Source organism: Triticum aestivum, chromosome 6B (assembly GCF_018294505.1).
Source record: "Triticum aestivum cultivar Chinese Spring chromosome 6B, IWGSC CS RefSeq v2.1, whole genome shotgun sequence".
Lineage (NCBI taxonomy): Eukaryota > Viridiplantae > Streptophyta > Magnoliopsida > Poales > Poaceae > Triticum > Triticum aestivum.
In genome coordinates this window covers 424,214,617-424,229,930 of record NC_057810.1, presented here as the reverse complement: position 1 = coordinate 424,229,930, position 15,314 = coordinate 424,214,617, and the positions used below count along the sequence as shown (strand labels likewise).

General features: G+C 43.5%; 2 protein-coding genes across 4 annotated transcripts; both read left to right on the top strand.

Annotated features, from left to right (window-relative positions):
- The first annotated feature begins 704 nt into the window (after positions 1-704).
- Positions 705-4,134, top strand: LOC123137332 (serine/threonine-protein kinase AFC2). 3 transcript variants are annotated; one of them, XM_044557047.1, is made up of 12 exons: positions 705-980; positions 1,626-1,812; positions 1,905-1,931; positions 2,059-2,212; positions 2,316-2,364; positions 2,460-2,574; positions 2,750-2,841; positions 2,945-3,101; positions 3,191-3,255; positions 3,333-3,430; positions 3,526-3,628; positions 3,718-4,134. In XM_044557047.1, the coding sequence occupies exons 1-12, from the start codon at positions 885-887 to the stop codon at positions 3,865-3,867; spliced, it is 1,293 nt and encodes a 430-aa protein (XP_044412982.1). In that variant the 5' UTR covers positions 705-884; the 3' UTR covers positions 3,868-4,134. The 3 variants fall into 3 exon arrangements, with proteins under 3 accessions (XP_044412982.1, XP_044412983.1, XP_044412984.1); XM_044557048.1 differs by lacking the exons at positions 2,316-2,364; positions 2,460-2,574 and having other exon boundaries at positions 915-980; positions 1,905-2,212; XM_044557049.1 differs by lacking the exons at positions 705-980; positions 2,316-2,364; positions 2,460-2,574.
- Positions 4,135-5,124: 990 nt separating this feature from the next.
- Positions 5,125-6,167, top strand: LOC123137334 (high-affinity nitrate transporter-activating protein 2.1). The gene is made up of 2 exons (XM_044557051.1): positions 5,125-5,411; positions 5,516-6,167. The coding sequence occupies exons 1-2, from the start codon at positions 5,273-5,275 to the stop codon at positions 5,971-5,973; spliced, it is 597 nt and encodes a 198-aa protein (XP_044412986.1). The 5' UTR covers positions 5,125-5,272; the 3' UTR covers positions 5,974-6,167.
- The last annotated feature ends 9,147 nt before the right edge of the window (positions 6,168-15,314 follow it).

Sequence of the window (15,314 nt, the reverse complement as noted above, 5' to 3'; positions counted from 1 at the left end):
GTGTGGAGGTGATATTTCCGTCTCTTGCTGGCGGTTGGCTGTATTGGGGAATCCGATAATATGCCCTGGGGATTTAGGTGCGGAATATTCCTTTTCATAACCCACCTCCAACTCGGGTTAGAAAACCAAACCGGGGGGTTTCGGTGCCGGATATTCCTTTCCGTAACTCAACTAGGGTTAGAAGTCCGAACCGCAGATATATGTTCCCAATTCCTCCGCAGAGTGTGTTCTGGAAGGTAGTCACAGAGCGGTGGGCCACCGTAGCCTTTGGCCCACATGTCATACTCACGAGCGTGAACTGCTTCCTCTCGTGGATTTAATAAACACCCAACCAATTGCAGAGGACGAGCGTGCGGCTCATGGTTTTGTCCTTCAATTGTTTGGTCTACTACCAAACCAAGAAGGAAGGACACAGCACAAGGATTGATCCATCTGACATCTGGGGCAACCTGAATTTGGTCCCACGCGTCACTCGGAGTGGACGGATAGCTTGGTAGCGAAACTGCGTGCACGAATCCGATCGGCAAAAGCACACCGCGACGGAGGAACGAGCGGTCCACGCCCCTAGCGAGGGACGCGTCTACCACGCCCACCTAAACTCTTACCCACACCTCCGCCGATACATCGCGGACGTGTGGGCCAGGTGGCTGCTCTGGCCCGCAAACCAGACCTGGCCCGAAACCGTCAGTGGCACAGCCTGTAGGCGTGTTGCCCCCTCGCCCGTCACCGCGAGCCACCTAATCTCTTTCCCCTCTCGCCATAAACTGCGGGTGCTAGGGTTAGAGACTCACGGAATTCGTTCCTGCGCACCGGACACCAAACCAATTGGCACCGCCGCCTTCGTCTCGAGAGCTTCGTTCGGTAGAGTGTCGACCGATCTAGCGATGGAGTGCCTTGCCGAGATGCCGCACGCGCCGCTCGACCGCCGCCCGCGCAAGCGCCAGCGCCTTGGCTGGGATGTCGGCCCCGAGATCCCTCAGGTATAACCTCGATCCGGACGCGTTTTTTTTTTTCCTTTTACCCTGCAGATCTGCAGGGTAGTGGCTTGTTTGTGTTGATTAGTAGTTGCTGTGATGTCGATTTCAATCGTTTCGATAGGTAGCGTATGCAGATCTCCCTAAGTAGAGCCTGGTTTCTACTTAGTGCTTTTGCTAACCTGGCCATGCACTTTTCTTCTGTTTTCGGATTAGGGCGTGGGTTGGCCGAAGTATCCTTTAATTTTTGCCCGTATAAAAATTAGTAATTTTAGGTATATATTCCCCAGTTTTTCGATAATTGGCACGCCCTTTGGATCCGTTTATGAGGGTTTGCATGCTATCCGATCAAAAAGCAAACGGGGATCCACTATATTGTTTGGACTTGATTTATGTTGACCTGTTATTGTAAATTATGATCTGTGGTGCTTAAGTAGGTTATAAGTATTGGATTGTTTCCTGAAGATTTGATATGACTAAGTCTAACGCAATAAGATTCCTCTAGTTTTGTTCTTGCTGCAGATATTTTGTAGCAATTGTAAAATATTTTACAGTCTGTAACATAATTTATCTCCTGAATTTGGTTGTTGCAAAATGGAATTTCTTTTACAAACTTTATTCCTAATATTTTATAATTGTTTTCTGGTGCAGCTAAAAAAACTGTGTGGGGAAGAAGTCGCAAATGTGATTAGTGCTATGACAATGGGGCTATCTTCCGGTGGTATTGTTTTCTCCCAGGAGACCCAAGGGCTTTTTCGTTTTGCGACCCCTCCTCTGAGAGAAGATGACAAGGATGGACATTATGTTTTTGCTGTGGGAGACAACCTCACATCACGCTGTAATTACCTTCTCACAAGTTTGTTTGTTTATTTCTGAACTGAGTAGCATTTTCCATATTTTTTTTCTTATGGTTTGTATCTATATCTGCAGATAGGATTAATGCAAAAATGGGTGAAGGTCAGTTTGGACAGCCGCCTTTACATCTGTTGATATGTCGGAATTCTCAAGGCGTTTCTCGCACACTGCTATTGTTGACGTCGGCAGGACGTTCTCATAATTGATTATGTGTTTGCAAATACATCAGGTACCTTTGGTCAGGTGTTGGAATGTTGGGACAGGGAACGGAAAGAAATGGTTGCTATTAAGATCATCAGAGGAATTAAGAAGTACAGGGATGCTGCAATGATAGAAATTGGCATGCTCGAGCAGCTTTGTAAATATGAAAAAAGCAGATCCAGGTGAGTCCTCAGTTTCACTTTCACAATTCCTGCCGTGTATATTGTATTCCTGTGTGATTTACTTTGTTAAGATTGCCTGTATATAAGCTGGTCTATTTTGCAGTTGTGTTCAAATTCGGAACTGGTTTGACTATCGTAACCATATCTGTATTGTAAGTACATCATTAGATTATGGCAGAGTTATCAACTAACCACAAGAGATAACCCTGAGCTTAAACATTGGTGAATTTGAATGAATGGTGGGCAGGTCTGTGAGAAGCTTGGGCCAAGCTTATATGATTTTCTGCGGAAAAACAGTTACCGCTCATTCCCAGTTGCCATAGTTCGGGAGGTTGCCAAACAACTGTTGGAATGTCTAGCATGTGTGTGCACACTTCTGCTACCCCTTATACCTGCAGTAGTATGCTATTGTAGATCATTATTCCATTATTTTAGGGTGTCATCTGTTGATGGCTTCTTTATTATTTGATCATGATCGCTAGGATTATCTAACGTGCTTTTGTCAAATATTTATCTTCTCTGTAATGTGTGTTGCAGTTATGCATGATTTGCGCCTCATTCACACTGATTTAAAGCCCGAGAACATTCTTCTTGTTTCTCCGGAGTACATTAAAGTTCCTGATTACAAAGTATACTTTATTCTTTTGCTAACTTGGCCTTGCAGTTATAAATTATTCAACTTAGTTTTTTGTGTATGCTGTTTGTGCTAATTTCTTTGCTAATAACTGCTAGGTTTCATCCCGTTCACCGAAGGAGGGATCCTACTACAAACGTGTGCCCAAGTCCAGTTCAATAAAGGTTATTGATTTTGGCAGCACAACATATGATCAGCAGGACCAGACCTATGTAGTTTCTACTAGGCATTATCGGGCTCCGGAAGTTATCCTGGGTATCTTTCTCGTCCAGTGCAAAGGCTCTTCCCTTCAGCCAGTTTGCGGTTGTATGTTATTTATATTTGCCATGGTGGATGTTGTTCAGGACTTGGATGGAGTTACCCATGTGATATCTGGAGCGTTGGGTGTATACTAGTTGAACTCTGCACGGTACGTCATTGGGGCTTTACTTGCATCTGTTATGAAGTCACAAGGATGGAGTTTTTGAGTTACCAGAGGTACTGCAGGGAGAGGCGCTGTTTCAAACCCATGAAAATTTGGAGCATCTTGCTATGATGGAGAGGGTGCTTGGGCCGTTGCCATATCACATGCTCAAGAAGGCTGAGTATGTCGCAGTCCTTGATCCATACCAGTGTCATAAGCTTTCAGCCATGCGAGAGGATTACTCAAACTATGTGTTTTGTTGTTCCTTTTGTGTAGTCGACATGGTGAGAAATATGTGAGGAAGGGCCGTTTAAACTGGCCTGAAGGATGTGCCTCACGGGAAAGCATGAAAGCTGTCATGAAGCTGCCTCGGCTTCAGGTATTATCCATATCCTGTTGTTACCGTTCAAATTGTGACCATTTTTAGATTTGTTTGGCTTATGAATCGGACTGATTTTGTGCAAGCAGAATCTGGTGATGCAAAACGTTGAGCATTCTGCTGGGGACTTCATCAATCTTTTGCAAGGGCTGCTGAGTTATGATCCAGCAAGCCGCCTAACGGCCCAGGAGGCCCTTGAGCATCCATTCTTGACGGAGCGGAGTGAGCGAAGAAGATGATGTGCCCAAGATCCTAGCAAACTTGTAACCTGTATGTTTGAGCCGTGACTTCCATTTGTCGTGTTCATGGAATGGCAGAGATTCCATTCTCTCTTCCATGGAATGGAAGAAATAATTAAATAGATAGGATTTTAGCAGTAGCTTTTCTCGTTGCATTGCTTGTGTAACGTGCTCATTATCTGTACATATGTTGACTTATGTGTATGTAACCGGGATGAGATTCTCTCAATGAATATATTTTGATGGCAACACTAATTTTGTTGGAAATTCTTGAAGTCATTCAGCTTTTGTGTTTTGAATAAAATTGGGCAATTCAAATAAAAATATGTATCGACAGCAGAGAAATACGACTCACTTCACCAGTCTGCAGCACAAACTTATTACAAATAAAAATATGTAAAAATCCGCGTAAGTCCAAAGGGAGCCTAGATATGAAACCTAAATAATTGTGACCCTTCTGCGTTTTATACAGTTCTTGCTGTGCTAGGTTGATGATTCATCTGCACCGGTGGCTCCTCCTATCACTCTCATGGCTTGTAAATGAGTAGCTGTCCACAAGTCAAATGGCTTCTCTTACGTTGTGATTGATAGAAAAAGTGAAGGTGAAGCAAATAATGCACCCTTGTAGCCTTTGGTTATGGCCTAGAGTCACGTGACCTATGTATCTGTATGCCTCGGACCTCTTGTTGTACTGCAGCGACTTTAACTGCCGTGTCAATGTCGGCATACTTTTGCTGTCAACAAATTCAACATGGAGAAACATATGGAAATCCGTTGAGTTTTCTGGCAGCAGTCCGCTGCACAATAAAATTTGCAGCATGTTGTTTTGTTTTTGGGTATAAAATTTGCAACAGCTAGTTGAACACTTTGCAAGCTACGTAATTGCATAGTCGGCTGCCACTCAGGACGCGACGCTAGTCTGGCAATGTCTGGATGGCTAATGGGTAGAAATGTCGACGATGATACATGTAGTCGATTGAGGACGAGCTAATAGATCTTGTTTGGAACGGAAGCACAGAGAACAAAAATTCGAGAAATTTTCCAAGAATTAGCTCAGTTAATTACTCCTGCCGCTGCTTAAATTTGCAGTCGCCGCATCTCGCTCTTCCGGACCCTTTGGAGACCCTCTAGAGCAGGCCGGAGAAGACAAAATAAATAAAAACTACTCCTAGATGATCTGACTTTCGACCACCTAAATAAGTTAACTAGTTAATCAGATGGGTGCCCCGGCTCCTCGACCGCAACAAGGATGGCAGCTCCAGCTCATGGTCAGCGCTCTCGACGTGCCTACATATACATGTAAACCCATCCGTACTCCATCTCTCCCATCCATCAAAACCACCGCAACCTTCTCTGACCGAGCAGCTGCGAGCTCGAGCCCAAGTTCCAAGCTAGAATCGCGGCGATGGCACGGTCGGAGCTAGCGATGGCGTTGCTGGTGGTGGTCCTCGCCGCCGGCTGCTGCGCGTCGGCGGGCGCCGTGGCGTACCTCTCCAAGCTGCCTGTGACCCTCGACGTCACCGCATCCCCCAGCCCCGGCCAAGGTACGTCCGTCGCTATATGCATCACACGGATTGGTGTTAACAAGACAGAGCGGAAACACGGATCTTCTTAGCGCTAACGACTAAATTAACTCATCCTTGGCCAGTTCTTCACGCCGGCGAGGACGTGATCACGGTGACGTGGGCCCTGAACGCGAGCCAGCCGGCCGGCAAGGACGCCGACTACAAGAACGTCAAGGTGAGCCTCTGCTACGCGCCGGTGAGCCAGAAGGAGCGCGAGTGGCGCAAGACCCACGACGACCTCAAGAAGGACAAGACCTGCCAGTTCAAGGTCACCCAGCAGGCCTACCCCGGCACCGGCCAGGCCCAGTACCGCGTCGCCCTCGACATCCCCACCGCCACCTACTACGTGCGCGCCTACGCGCTCGACGCCTCCGGCACCCAGGTCGCCTACGGCCAAACCGCGCCCGCCGCCGCCTTCAACATCGTCAGCATCACCGGCGTCACCACCTCCATCAAGGTCGCCGCCGGTGTATTCTCCGCCTTCTCCGTCGCCTCCCTCGCCTTCTTCTTCTTCATTGAGAAACGCAAGAAGAACAACTAGATGTGGAGATCGGAACCGTGGCAAAGTGTTCGTCCGTGCGCGACTTCTTCTTGTCCTTTGCAACGTACGCACAATTGTACTGTACTGTATGTAAGAGAGTGTTGCTGTTCCCTTTTTCTTTTTCGGAGAGTCTCGTATATAATTGGTTATGTTGATATTGGGAAAAAGGAAAAAATTTGGTTATGTTGTAATAACACCGATGGGCATGTCTTTAGGAACAAAAACGGAGAAAACGGATGAGTTCTTCACATTTGTTTTATGGTAGAAATGAGATTGGATCAAAAACCCTGAAAACAAATACATAAACAAAGAGCCCGTTCTTGTCTGGGTCAAGCATTTTTTTTAAATTTCAAAAGATTTGCCACTTTCATTGGTTAAGTGAGACCCGCGAGGCGGGGGTAAGAGAGTCAACTCTCGCGGCATTACATTACACAAATGATGAGCACCCCACAAGCGCCCAAAAAAGGGCCTCCTCTTTGATCCCCGCGGTAACAATGGTCGCAGTGGCGACGGTATTCCTAAAAATTCTTGCGTTATGCTCATTCCAAAACTCCCAGGAAACAAGCTTGCACAAGGAGGTGAGGGCCTTCCTCGAGGCCCCCCTATCCAAGACAGCCATGAACCACAAGTCTTGACCGAGACCTTGTGCCGCCAATCCGTGGTAATGCCATTGTTGAGACCGATCTACGAAGCCACATACACCCAAACGCGTTGGGAGAATCTGCAATGGAATAGAAGGTGAGGCGCAGATTCATTAACTTGCTTACAGAGTGGGCAAAGGCCACAATTGGGCCAACCCTGCTGTTCCAGCCGGCCAACCATCCACACCCAGTTTTGGATAATTAGCCAAGCGAAGAACTTGCACTTTGGGGGTGCCCAAGCCTTCTAGACGGACGTGGGCATATTGCTTTTGAGTTTCCCCTCGAACCGTGCCATGTAGGCCAAAGAAGATGAGTACTCGCCACTCAAAGTGAGTTTCCAACAGATAGTGTCACGGGCGCCCACGACGAGATTGATCTCAGACACCTTTTCCCAAGAAGTATAAACTCCGTGATGTGCACCAAGGAAAGGTCGTGATGGGTATCGATTTGGATGACCCAAAAGTTGTCCAGGAGAGCTTTGTGGACCGTGCTCATCTTCTTCTTAGAGATGTTAAAGATTCCGGGTGCAATGTCGTTAGGCCTGACCCCATCTAGCCACGAGGAGTTCCAGAAACTAGCCTTGCATCCGCCCCCGATGCAAATAGTGGTAGCCACTAAGAAAATGTTTCTGTCGTTGTCGTTGCATGGCATCCCGTTGCTTGCGAGGGTTTGCCCCTTCATACGAAAGCTAATGGAGGTGACGGGCGGTAGCGAACTTCTCGAGTTGAGCATGACGAGTCTAAATTATGTGATGTTTTGATAGTTATTTTGTGCCTACATGGTAAGCTTTATGAGATTTTACCGCATTTGCGCACCTCTTTAAGTTGGTATTCCACATGTAACGCCTTTTGGAGCAAATAACATATTATGGAAGGAATCCCAAGAAATGTTAGCGAAATCATGTATTTAATGTGATAACCATCTACCAAAAAAAATGGAGCAAAGCGGCCAAAGGAGGAGTTGCCACGACACTTCCATAGCCAAAGACGACGTTCGATACAAGCGCCGCACGCTCGTATGGGCGGTCGTATGAGGCGCCAGCGCCGCCGCGTCATTCACTATTTTCACCCCGTGGAATCAGATTGGGGATCAGACGCAAGGAGAGACCAGAAACTCGTCCGAAAGGTAGAGCCCTAGCCTCCGGAGATCACTCGAAGGAGGAATTGGCAAGGAGGAGATCACCATCTTCAGCATCAAGCACAAGGGAGCTACAACATCATCACCACAGTCATCATCATCATCCACATCCTTATCATTGTAACATCAAGAACCCTAGTGGATCATCTTGTGTACTCCCTTCGTTCCTAAATATAAATATTTTGAGAGATTTCAGTATAGACTACATACATATGTATATAGACATATTTTAGAGTGTAGATTCACTCATTTTGTTCCGTATGTAGTATATATTGAAATCTCTAAAAAAGACTTATATTTAGGAGCAGAGGGAGTATTACTTTTGTGACTCCTTCATGTTTACAATCACCACCCTTATGATGTTTGTTGTCTCCATGTGTGAGTAGAACCCTAGTTCACGGGGATATGGATGAACCTTGGTATGTATAGGATCAGAAAATTATAATGGATATGAGATCCTTTGTTGAATGCTTAATTTATTAGACTTCGTGAATATTGTGAAGGGGCCCTACTCAACATTACCACTGAAAGGCCACAAAGCATTTTGCTGTCATTGTAAAGGTTGGGATGTGAAGGTAATTCGAGGTGACAACAAAAGCCTTCACTTCTAATCTTTGCAATTGATAGGGGATTTGTGGAGAAACCTTAGAGAGCCCGCTTCCACGGGGTAACCCTTAATTTCCTTAGTTGTAACCCAAAGGGGGAGGCTACGGTAGTGGCTTACGTTGCACGAAGTCTACCTAGAGTAGAACATGTTCTGTACCCGGCTCCACCCAACATAATCATCAAGAGTGGCTCAAGTATCCAGACCATACTATGCCAATGCATAGGCTACGCTAGAAACATACAAATGGGAATTCCAGACTCCCTGAGAATGCCTTATTGCTATGTCATTTCCACTTGTTGATCGTGCTACTATTCTATATTTACTTTTATGTTATTTACTTCCAATTTGCTTTACACTAGAACAACTATTTATTTTTGCCCTCACTTTGTCTATAGTTTGCAATTACTTGCAGGCACAAGTTCATAATTCACCACAAGAGGCAATGCTCAAATCCTGTGCTCCCTATGGGATCGATGCTCTTACTTTGAAAAGGCTATAACTAAACCCTGTGCACTTGCATACTATCAAGCTTTTTATGGCACCGTTACCGGGGAGCTGAATGATTTTGGGCTTTGCTTTGAGTTTTGAATTATCCTATGTTTTAATAGCTTTTGCAGGTTACAGGCAACCATGATCTTACAAGAACAAATTTACCACGTAGGTGTGGAGCTTGTTGTGGGCCCAGATCGAGGAGAAAATTATATATCTATGGGCCCTGACCTGACTGGTAAAACATTTGAGAGAAACCCTCCTTGCTTGATATACTAAAAGGGAATCCATTTCGAGGTGATGGAACTGAAAGCCCATATTTACATATTAAGGAATTTGAAATTACATGTGGTACATTTTAGTTGTAGGATTTGACTCATGAAGAAATTAAAGCAAAATCATTTCCTTATACTCTTGAGAAGGAAGCAGCTAAATGGCTACTAGAATAGCCTGCAGGTACCTTGAATGATTGGAGGAAGTTATCATCTGTGTTCTTTGCTTGTTTTTATCCTCAAGGAAAATTATATAATATAAGAAGAAAGATTGGTAGCTTTGGATAATGTCCAGGTGAGCGTTTGGTTGATGCTTATAAAAGGTACTGAAATATACTCTCTGAATGTCCTGAACATTATTACCTTGATTACTTGATTGCGAATTTCTTTTATGGGGGACTTGATTCACAAACAAGCATGCATTAGATATTGCTGCCCAAGGATCCTTTATGGGGACTAAGATTTGTTGGACATATGCCCTAGAGGAAATAATATTGTATTATTATATTTCCATTTTCATAATTAAGAGTACATTTCATGCTATAACTTCTATGATCATGGAATATGCGTTTCAGTGCAAAACTCTATGCACATGTGGAATGATAAACGGTAAAGTATAGGTTCCCAGCCTTGCATCTAAGACTGGCTCAAGTGTTGTTGGTGAGCATGTTTTTCGGATCTAGGATATCATTAAGTGTAACGATAGTGCTAAAAAAACATTGAGAGTGTGACGTTAGAAGAACGATCATATTGAATCCACCCAATCTTGTTTGTTATACTTTGAGATAATATCATCTAAAATAAATTATTATAACATGAAGTGTTAACATGTGTTTTTTAGTTCCTCAGACCATGAGAGTATCGTTGTCACTTCCTACCATATGGTGGACTATGGGGTTGCTCAAACGTCATATACAACATGGTGATCATAACGACAACTTACAGGTTAATCAAAAAGTTTGACAAGGGACCAGGTAGCTCGAGAGTGGGATTTTCTCCTGGGATGATGCAGAGATATTCTTAGGGCCCTCTCGGTGCGTCGACGTCCATCATTGTCTGGCCAGACATGGGTGACTATGTCACGGGGATGCCGGAACACATCAGCGAGAAAGAAGAACAAAACCAGTAACAAGCGCAATGATATAGTGAGCATGCGGATGACTCAAGAGGATATCGACGCTCCTTGAGTTTTGTAAAAGTATCGCGAAGCAAAGGGAACATCACATGGTGACCAACCCGAATGTCATCCATGTATTGGACGTCCACGGTTCCGCTATCGGTCATTGAACGAAAGGAATTTTCTTCATGTCTATGTTTTATCGAACCTACAGAGTCAAAACCTTAAGGGAATCATGATCTACTGAGTGTTAGTGGAGCAAGAATTATGAAAATATATTCTCAGAATAGTTCTGGAAATATATGAAATAGTTTCGAGGGAGTTCCGAAAGAGTTTCAGATATTTCCAGAAATGTTCTGGTGCGAGAACACCTTGGCTAGGGCCAAGGGAGGTGTTTTGCGGAGGATAGGGGACAGACGCCAGGGTGCTTGGCGTCCGGTACTGGGCTAGATGCCAAGGTCCATGGCGATTCCGAAAACGCTGAGGTCTATGGTGATTTTAGAAACACTAGGAACCTTGGCGTTTTGTGTTAGAATCCGAGGAGGACTCTTCCTTGTGTTCCAAGCCAACTTTGGGGAGGCCCCCTCCCCAAGTTGTGACCTCGGGGCTCAACATATAAATAGAGGGGCAGGGCTAGCCCCTAGAACATTAGTTTTGAATCCTCCTACAGTTCTCTCTTGTTCTAGTTCTTGTCTAGTTTAATCTAGTCTAGTCTACAGGTTACACCGAGGACCCAGAGCTTCACCAGGCGTATGAGGGAAAAATCGTTGCCACAACGGTTAATTTTTCAAAATTGTCGTCACGACAACGCTTCTGGAGAAAACTTCATGAAGACCTCGGAGGACCATGGAGACGTTCCTGGCGTCCAGGGCTATACCATATCATGCTATTATGAATTGCCTGGGATGTTTATCCCTTTATTGTTTGCACCCTTTGATTGCACAATAGTCAATTATTAGGATGATCTCTCACAGTAAATATCAAGTTAAAAGATGCTTTTCCTAGTGTTGCATCCGTCTATAACACACAATAATTCAGAGCGCCTCAGGTCCACATGAGTAGAAACGGATTGTGACGTGTAAGACGGGTAGATGATCAAACCATGGATGTAAATAACACTTGGTTGTCTTGAAGTTCTGGCAGAATCATTCTGAGCTCGGAGCATGAAGCATCGAAAGATGAACAAGAATCATATAGAGATATGATCGGCAAAAGTTTGCCTACCGTAAAAATTCTTATCATCAATTATGTTCACATCAATGGCTGAGAATAATATGAGGGTCTTGAATCACTCACTATCAATTATGAGATATTGATTTGAGTGGGAGTGCACTATGTATTAAAATTTGTTTAAACACTAAAATGAATCTTGTGTTTATTGTTGTAGATCAATGGCTTCCAATAGTTTTAGTTTAGCACCTTTGTTTGAGAAAGAAAAGTTAGCTGCAAATGCTGTTCAAAAAATCTTTTGATTCAGTGATTTATCGTTTGATTTATCGCAACTCTTAGGGTGACCAATAAGATTATGCTTTTATATTCACCGTTTATCGTTTGGGATGATTTATTGCTCTGACAAGCGATTTATCGGGAATATTCATGGCACTATGTTTGCAAAAACTATGTTTATTTGTGTTTTGTGGACCTTGTTATGCAATATGTATTGTTGTTCTATTTTTTTGTCATTATACGAGGACTCAAAGGCTAGGAATCAAGGTAGCACTCTGTCCAATATTGTTTTGGCGTGGAATATAACATATTTTAGTGTTGGGAACCTCAGATTTGCAAAAAATGGCTGATTAATAGTCGATCGATAAAATCAATCAGTCAGTCAATTTCTGATTAATCTCTAATCCCCAGCTAACCGAGACACTGATGATAAGCGATATCCTCAACATTGGCTGCAAATGGTGGAAACTATGAGGATTGGATCCACACTCTGAGATGTGTTCTTAGAAGTCCTAAGAAAGAATATGTGCTGGATCAACCACTTGGTGACTACCTGGCGCCTGGAGCATCTCAAGATCTCATCAATGTGTTTATATCTCGTAGGAATGATTTCAGTGTTGTATATTCCGATGAAGGGCTTCCTCAAATGCCCGAGGTCTTCATGAGCAAGCAAGTTGGATGCACGCCCACTTAGTTTCGGTATCGAGCTTTCATACACTTATAGCTCTAGTGCAACCGTTGCATGGCAATCCCTACTCGCATTAATATCGATTGTAAGGCCTCTCCATTGCCTAACGACCAGCCGCCTTGATGCAAGACTTTCTCAGATTTTGTCTTATATTATAAACCCAATCATCATTCTCTATTCCACCCGTGGTGCTAAATCCATGTCTCACACTCATATATCAAGTGAAGTAGAAAATTCTGAAGCGAGAAAAAGTATGAAGCAATTGCTTGGTTTGGCACCGGGGTCCTCATGATTTGTACTTATGTTAGGAAGATGGAGTCAAGCCATGCTTACATAATTTAATGATTAGGGGTAACATTTGTTAAGCATCATATATTTTGAAGAGTAATGATTATTTTCTAGTATTCATGGATATTATTATGTTGATATCTATACATCATCGTTTCTCAACATTCATACCTGAAAGGATTACATGATTAAGACATGTTAGGTAGCATTCAACATCAAAAATTATGTTTTTATCATTTACCTACTCAAGGACGAGCATGAATTTAGCTTGGGGATGCTGATATGTCTCCAACCTATCAATAACTTTTATTGTTTCATGCTATTATATTATCAATCTTGTATGCTTTATATGCAATTTTATATCATTTTGGGAACTAGCCTATTTACTCAGTGCCTAGTGCTAGAAGATGTATGAGAGAGCCACAAGCTTAGATGGCGCACCCCTTTTTTTATGGCAATAGTAACAAATGTGCAAGACAGTGGCCCAATCCCTTATATAGCAAAGGACAAGCCCAAAAGTTCTCTTATACAAGCATGATGCTTGTGTGTTGCCACAGAACCGTCGGCTTAGAAGTGGTGAAATAACATTAGTGTCCTTTATCAATGTCGTCAGAGAATTTTAAATCACCATATTAGGTTGGGGATAGAACTAAAATCAAGATCGATTTTGGGTTGAAGTCACCTTTTTGTCTTTGTTATTTATGTTTTATTTACGAAAATTTAGTCTGACATGAAAGTAGTGTATTTTTTTATTTACTATAAATCTCTGATGTGAGCAAGTTGCATTTGTTTATATGTATCTTGAAGTCACTATGGGGACATCCAATAAAATATATGTCTCTTGGAAGGTTGCTAGCTAGTTTCACATATAGGGATGCGTGTGTTTGTTTATTTAGAACGGATGTTGGACCCATATGTGAGTTCACCACCAACTCCAATCTTTATAAGTAGGAAAGATAAAGAAAAGTTCTCTGGAGGACACATGTGAATTGTCGTCTAGTCACGTTCATCATGTTTAGTTGATTCACGTTCGCTACTTTGATAATTTGATATGTGGGTGGAGCGTTGCTAGGGTACCGTTCTTACTTGAACAAGCAACCCTCTTATGATTACCCCCTCTCGCAAGCATCCGCAAGTACGAAAGAAGAATTAAGATAAATCTAACCATAGCATGAAACATATGGATCCAAATCAGCCCCTTACGGAATAACGCATAAACTAGGGTTTAAGCTTCTCTCACTCTCGCAACCCATCATCTACTTATTACTCCCCAATGCCTTCCCTTAGGCCCAAGTATGGTGAAGTATCATGTAGTCGACGTTCACATGACACCACTAACGGAAGAACAACATACATATCATCAAAATATCGAACGAATACCGACTTCACATGATTACTTATAACAAGACTTCTCCCATGTCCTCAAGAACAAAAGTAAATACTCACAAATCATATTCATGTTCAAGATTAGAGGTGTATTGAATATGCTTGAGGATCTGAACATTTAATATTCCACCAAATAAACCAACTAGCACCAACTACGAGATGTAATCAACACTACTAGCAACCCACAAGTACCAATCTGAGGTTTTGGGACAAATATTGAATACAAGAGATGAACTAGGGTTTTAGATGAGATGGTTCTGGTGAATATGTTGATGAAGATTAGTCCTCTCATGATGAGAGGATCATTGGTGATGTCGATGGCTCCGATTTCCCCCTCCCGGAGGGAAGGGTCCTCGGCGGAATCGCTCTAGCGGGGAGCAAAAGTGCTCTTGGCTAGGTTCCTCCTTGAGACGGTGGCGCTTCGTCCTGAAAGTCTTCTCTTTTTTAGGGCAAAACCCTTCATATAGAAGAAGCTGGGCACCGGAGGCTAGCTGTGGGCCCCACAAGGCACTAGGGCACACCTAGGGGGGTGGCCGCGCCCTGTTGCCTTGTGAGCAGTAGGTGCCCCCCTCTGGTATTTCTTTGCTCCAATATTTTTTATATATTCAATAAAAAATGCTCATAAAGTTTCAGGTCATTTGGAGCTCTGTAGAATAGCTATCTATACTATAGCTCTTTTAGGTCCAGAATTCCAGTTGCCAGTAATTTCCTCTCCATGTAAACCTTCCAATTAAGAGAGAAAAGGCATTAGAATTTCATCATAAAGTGAAATAATGACAAAAAACATTATATATAACAGTAGGAACCACTACAAAAAATACACTTCCGTGATGATACATGTTTGTCACAGTAGGTCACGTTTTTTGTCATGCATGTACATCCATGAAAAATTTATGACAGAATCAAGATAGTCATACCTGTGCTGTCATAGAAGTTTTCCATGACATTACCAAAATTATCATCACGGAAGTGTCCACTTCCATGACGATAAATCGCGCGTCACAGAAGTGCTTTCGTCAAGGGTGACCGACACGTGGCATCCACCGTAACGGAACGCCGTTAAGCTATCAGGTCGGGTTTTGGATCCGATAACCCGTTAACAGCCCCGACCAATGGGGATTTTCCACATGTAAAATCATCATTGGCTGGAGGAGACACGTGTCAGGTCCGCACTGGCACAGGTGTCACTCATCCAATGGGCGAGACGCGCCTATGATATGTTGACACCTGGACCGGCCCATCAAGTTTAAATGGGCCGGCCCAACTAAAG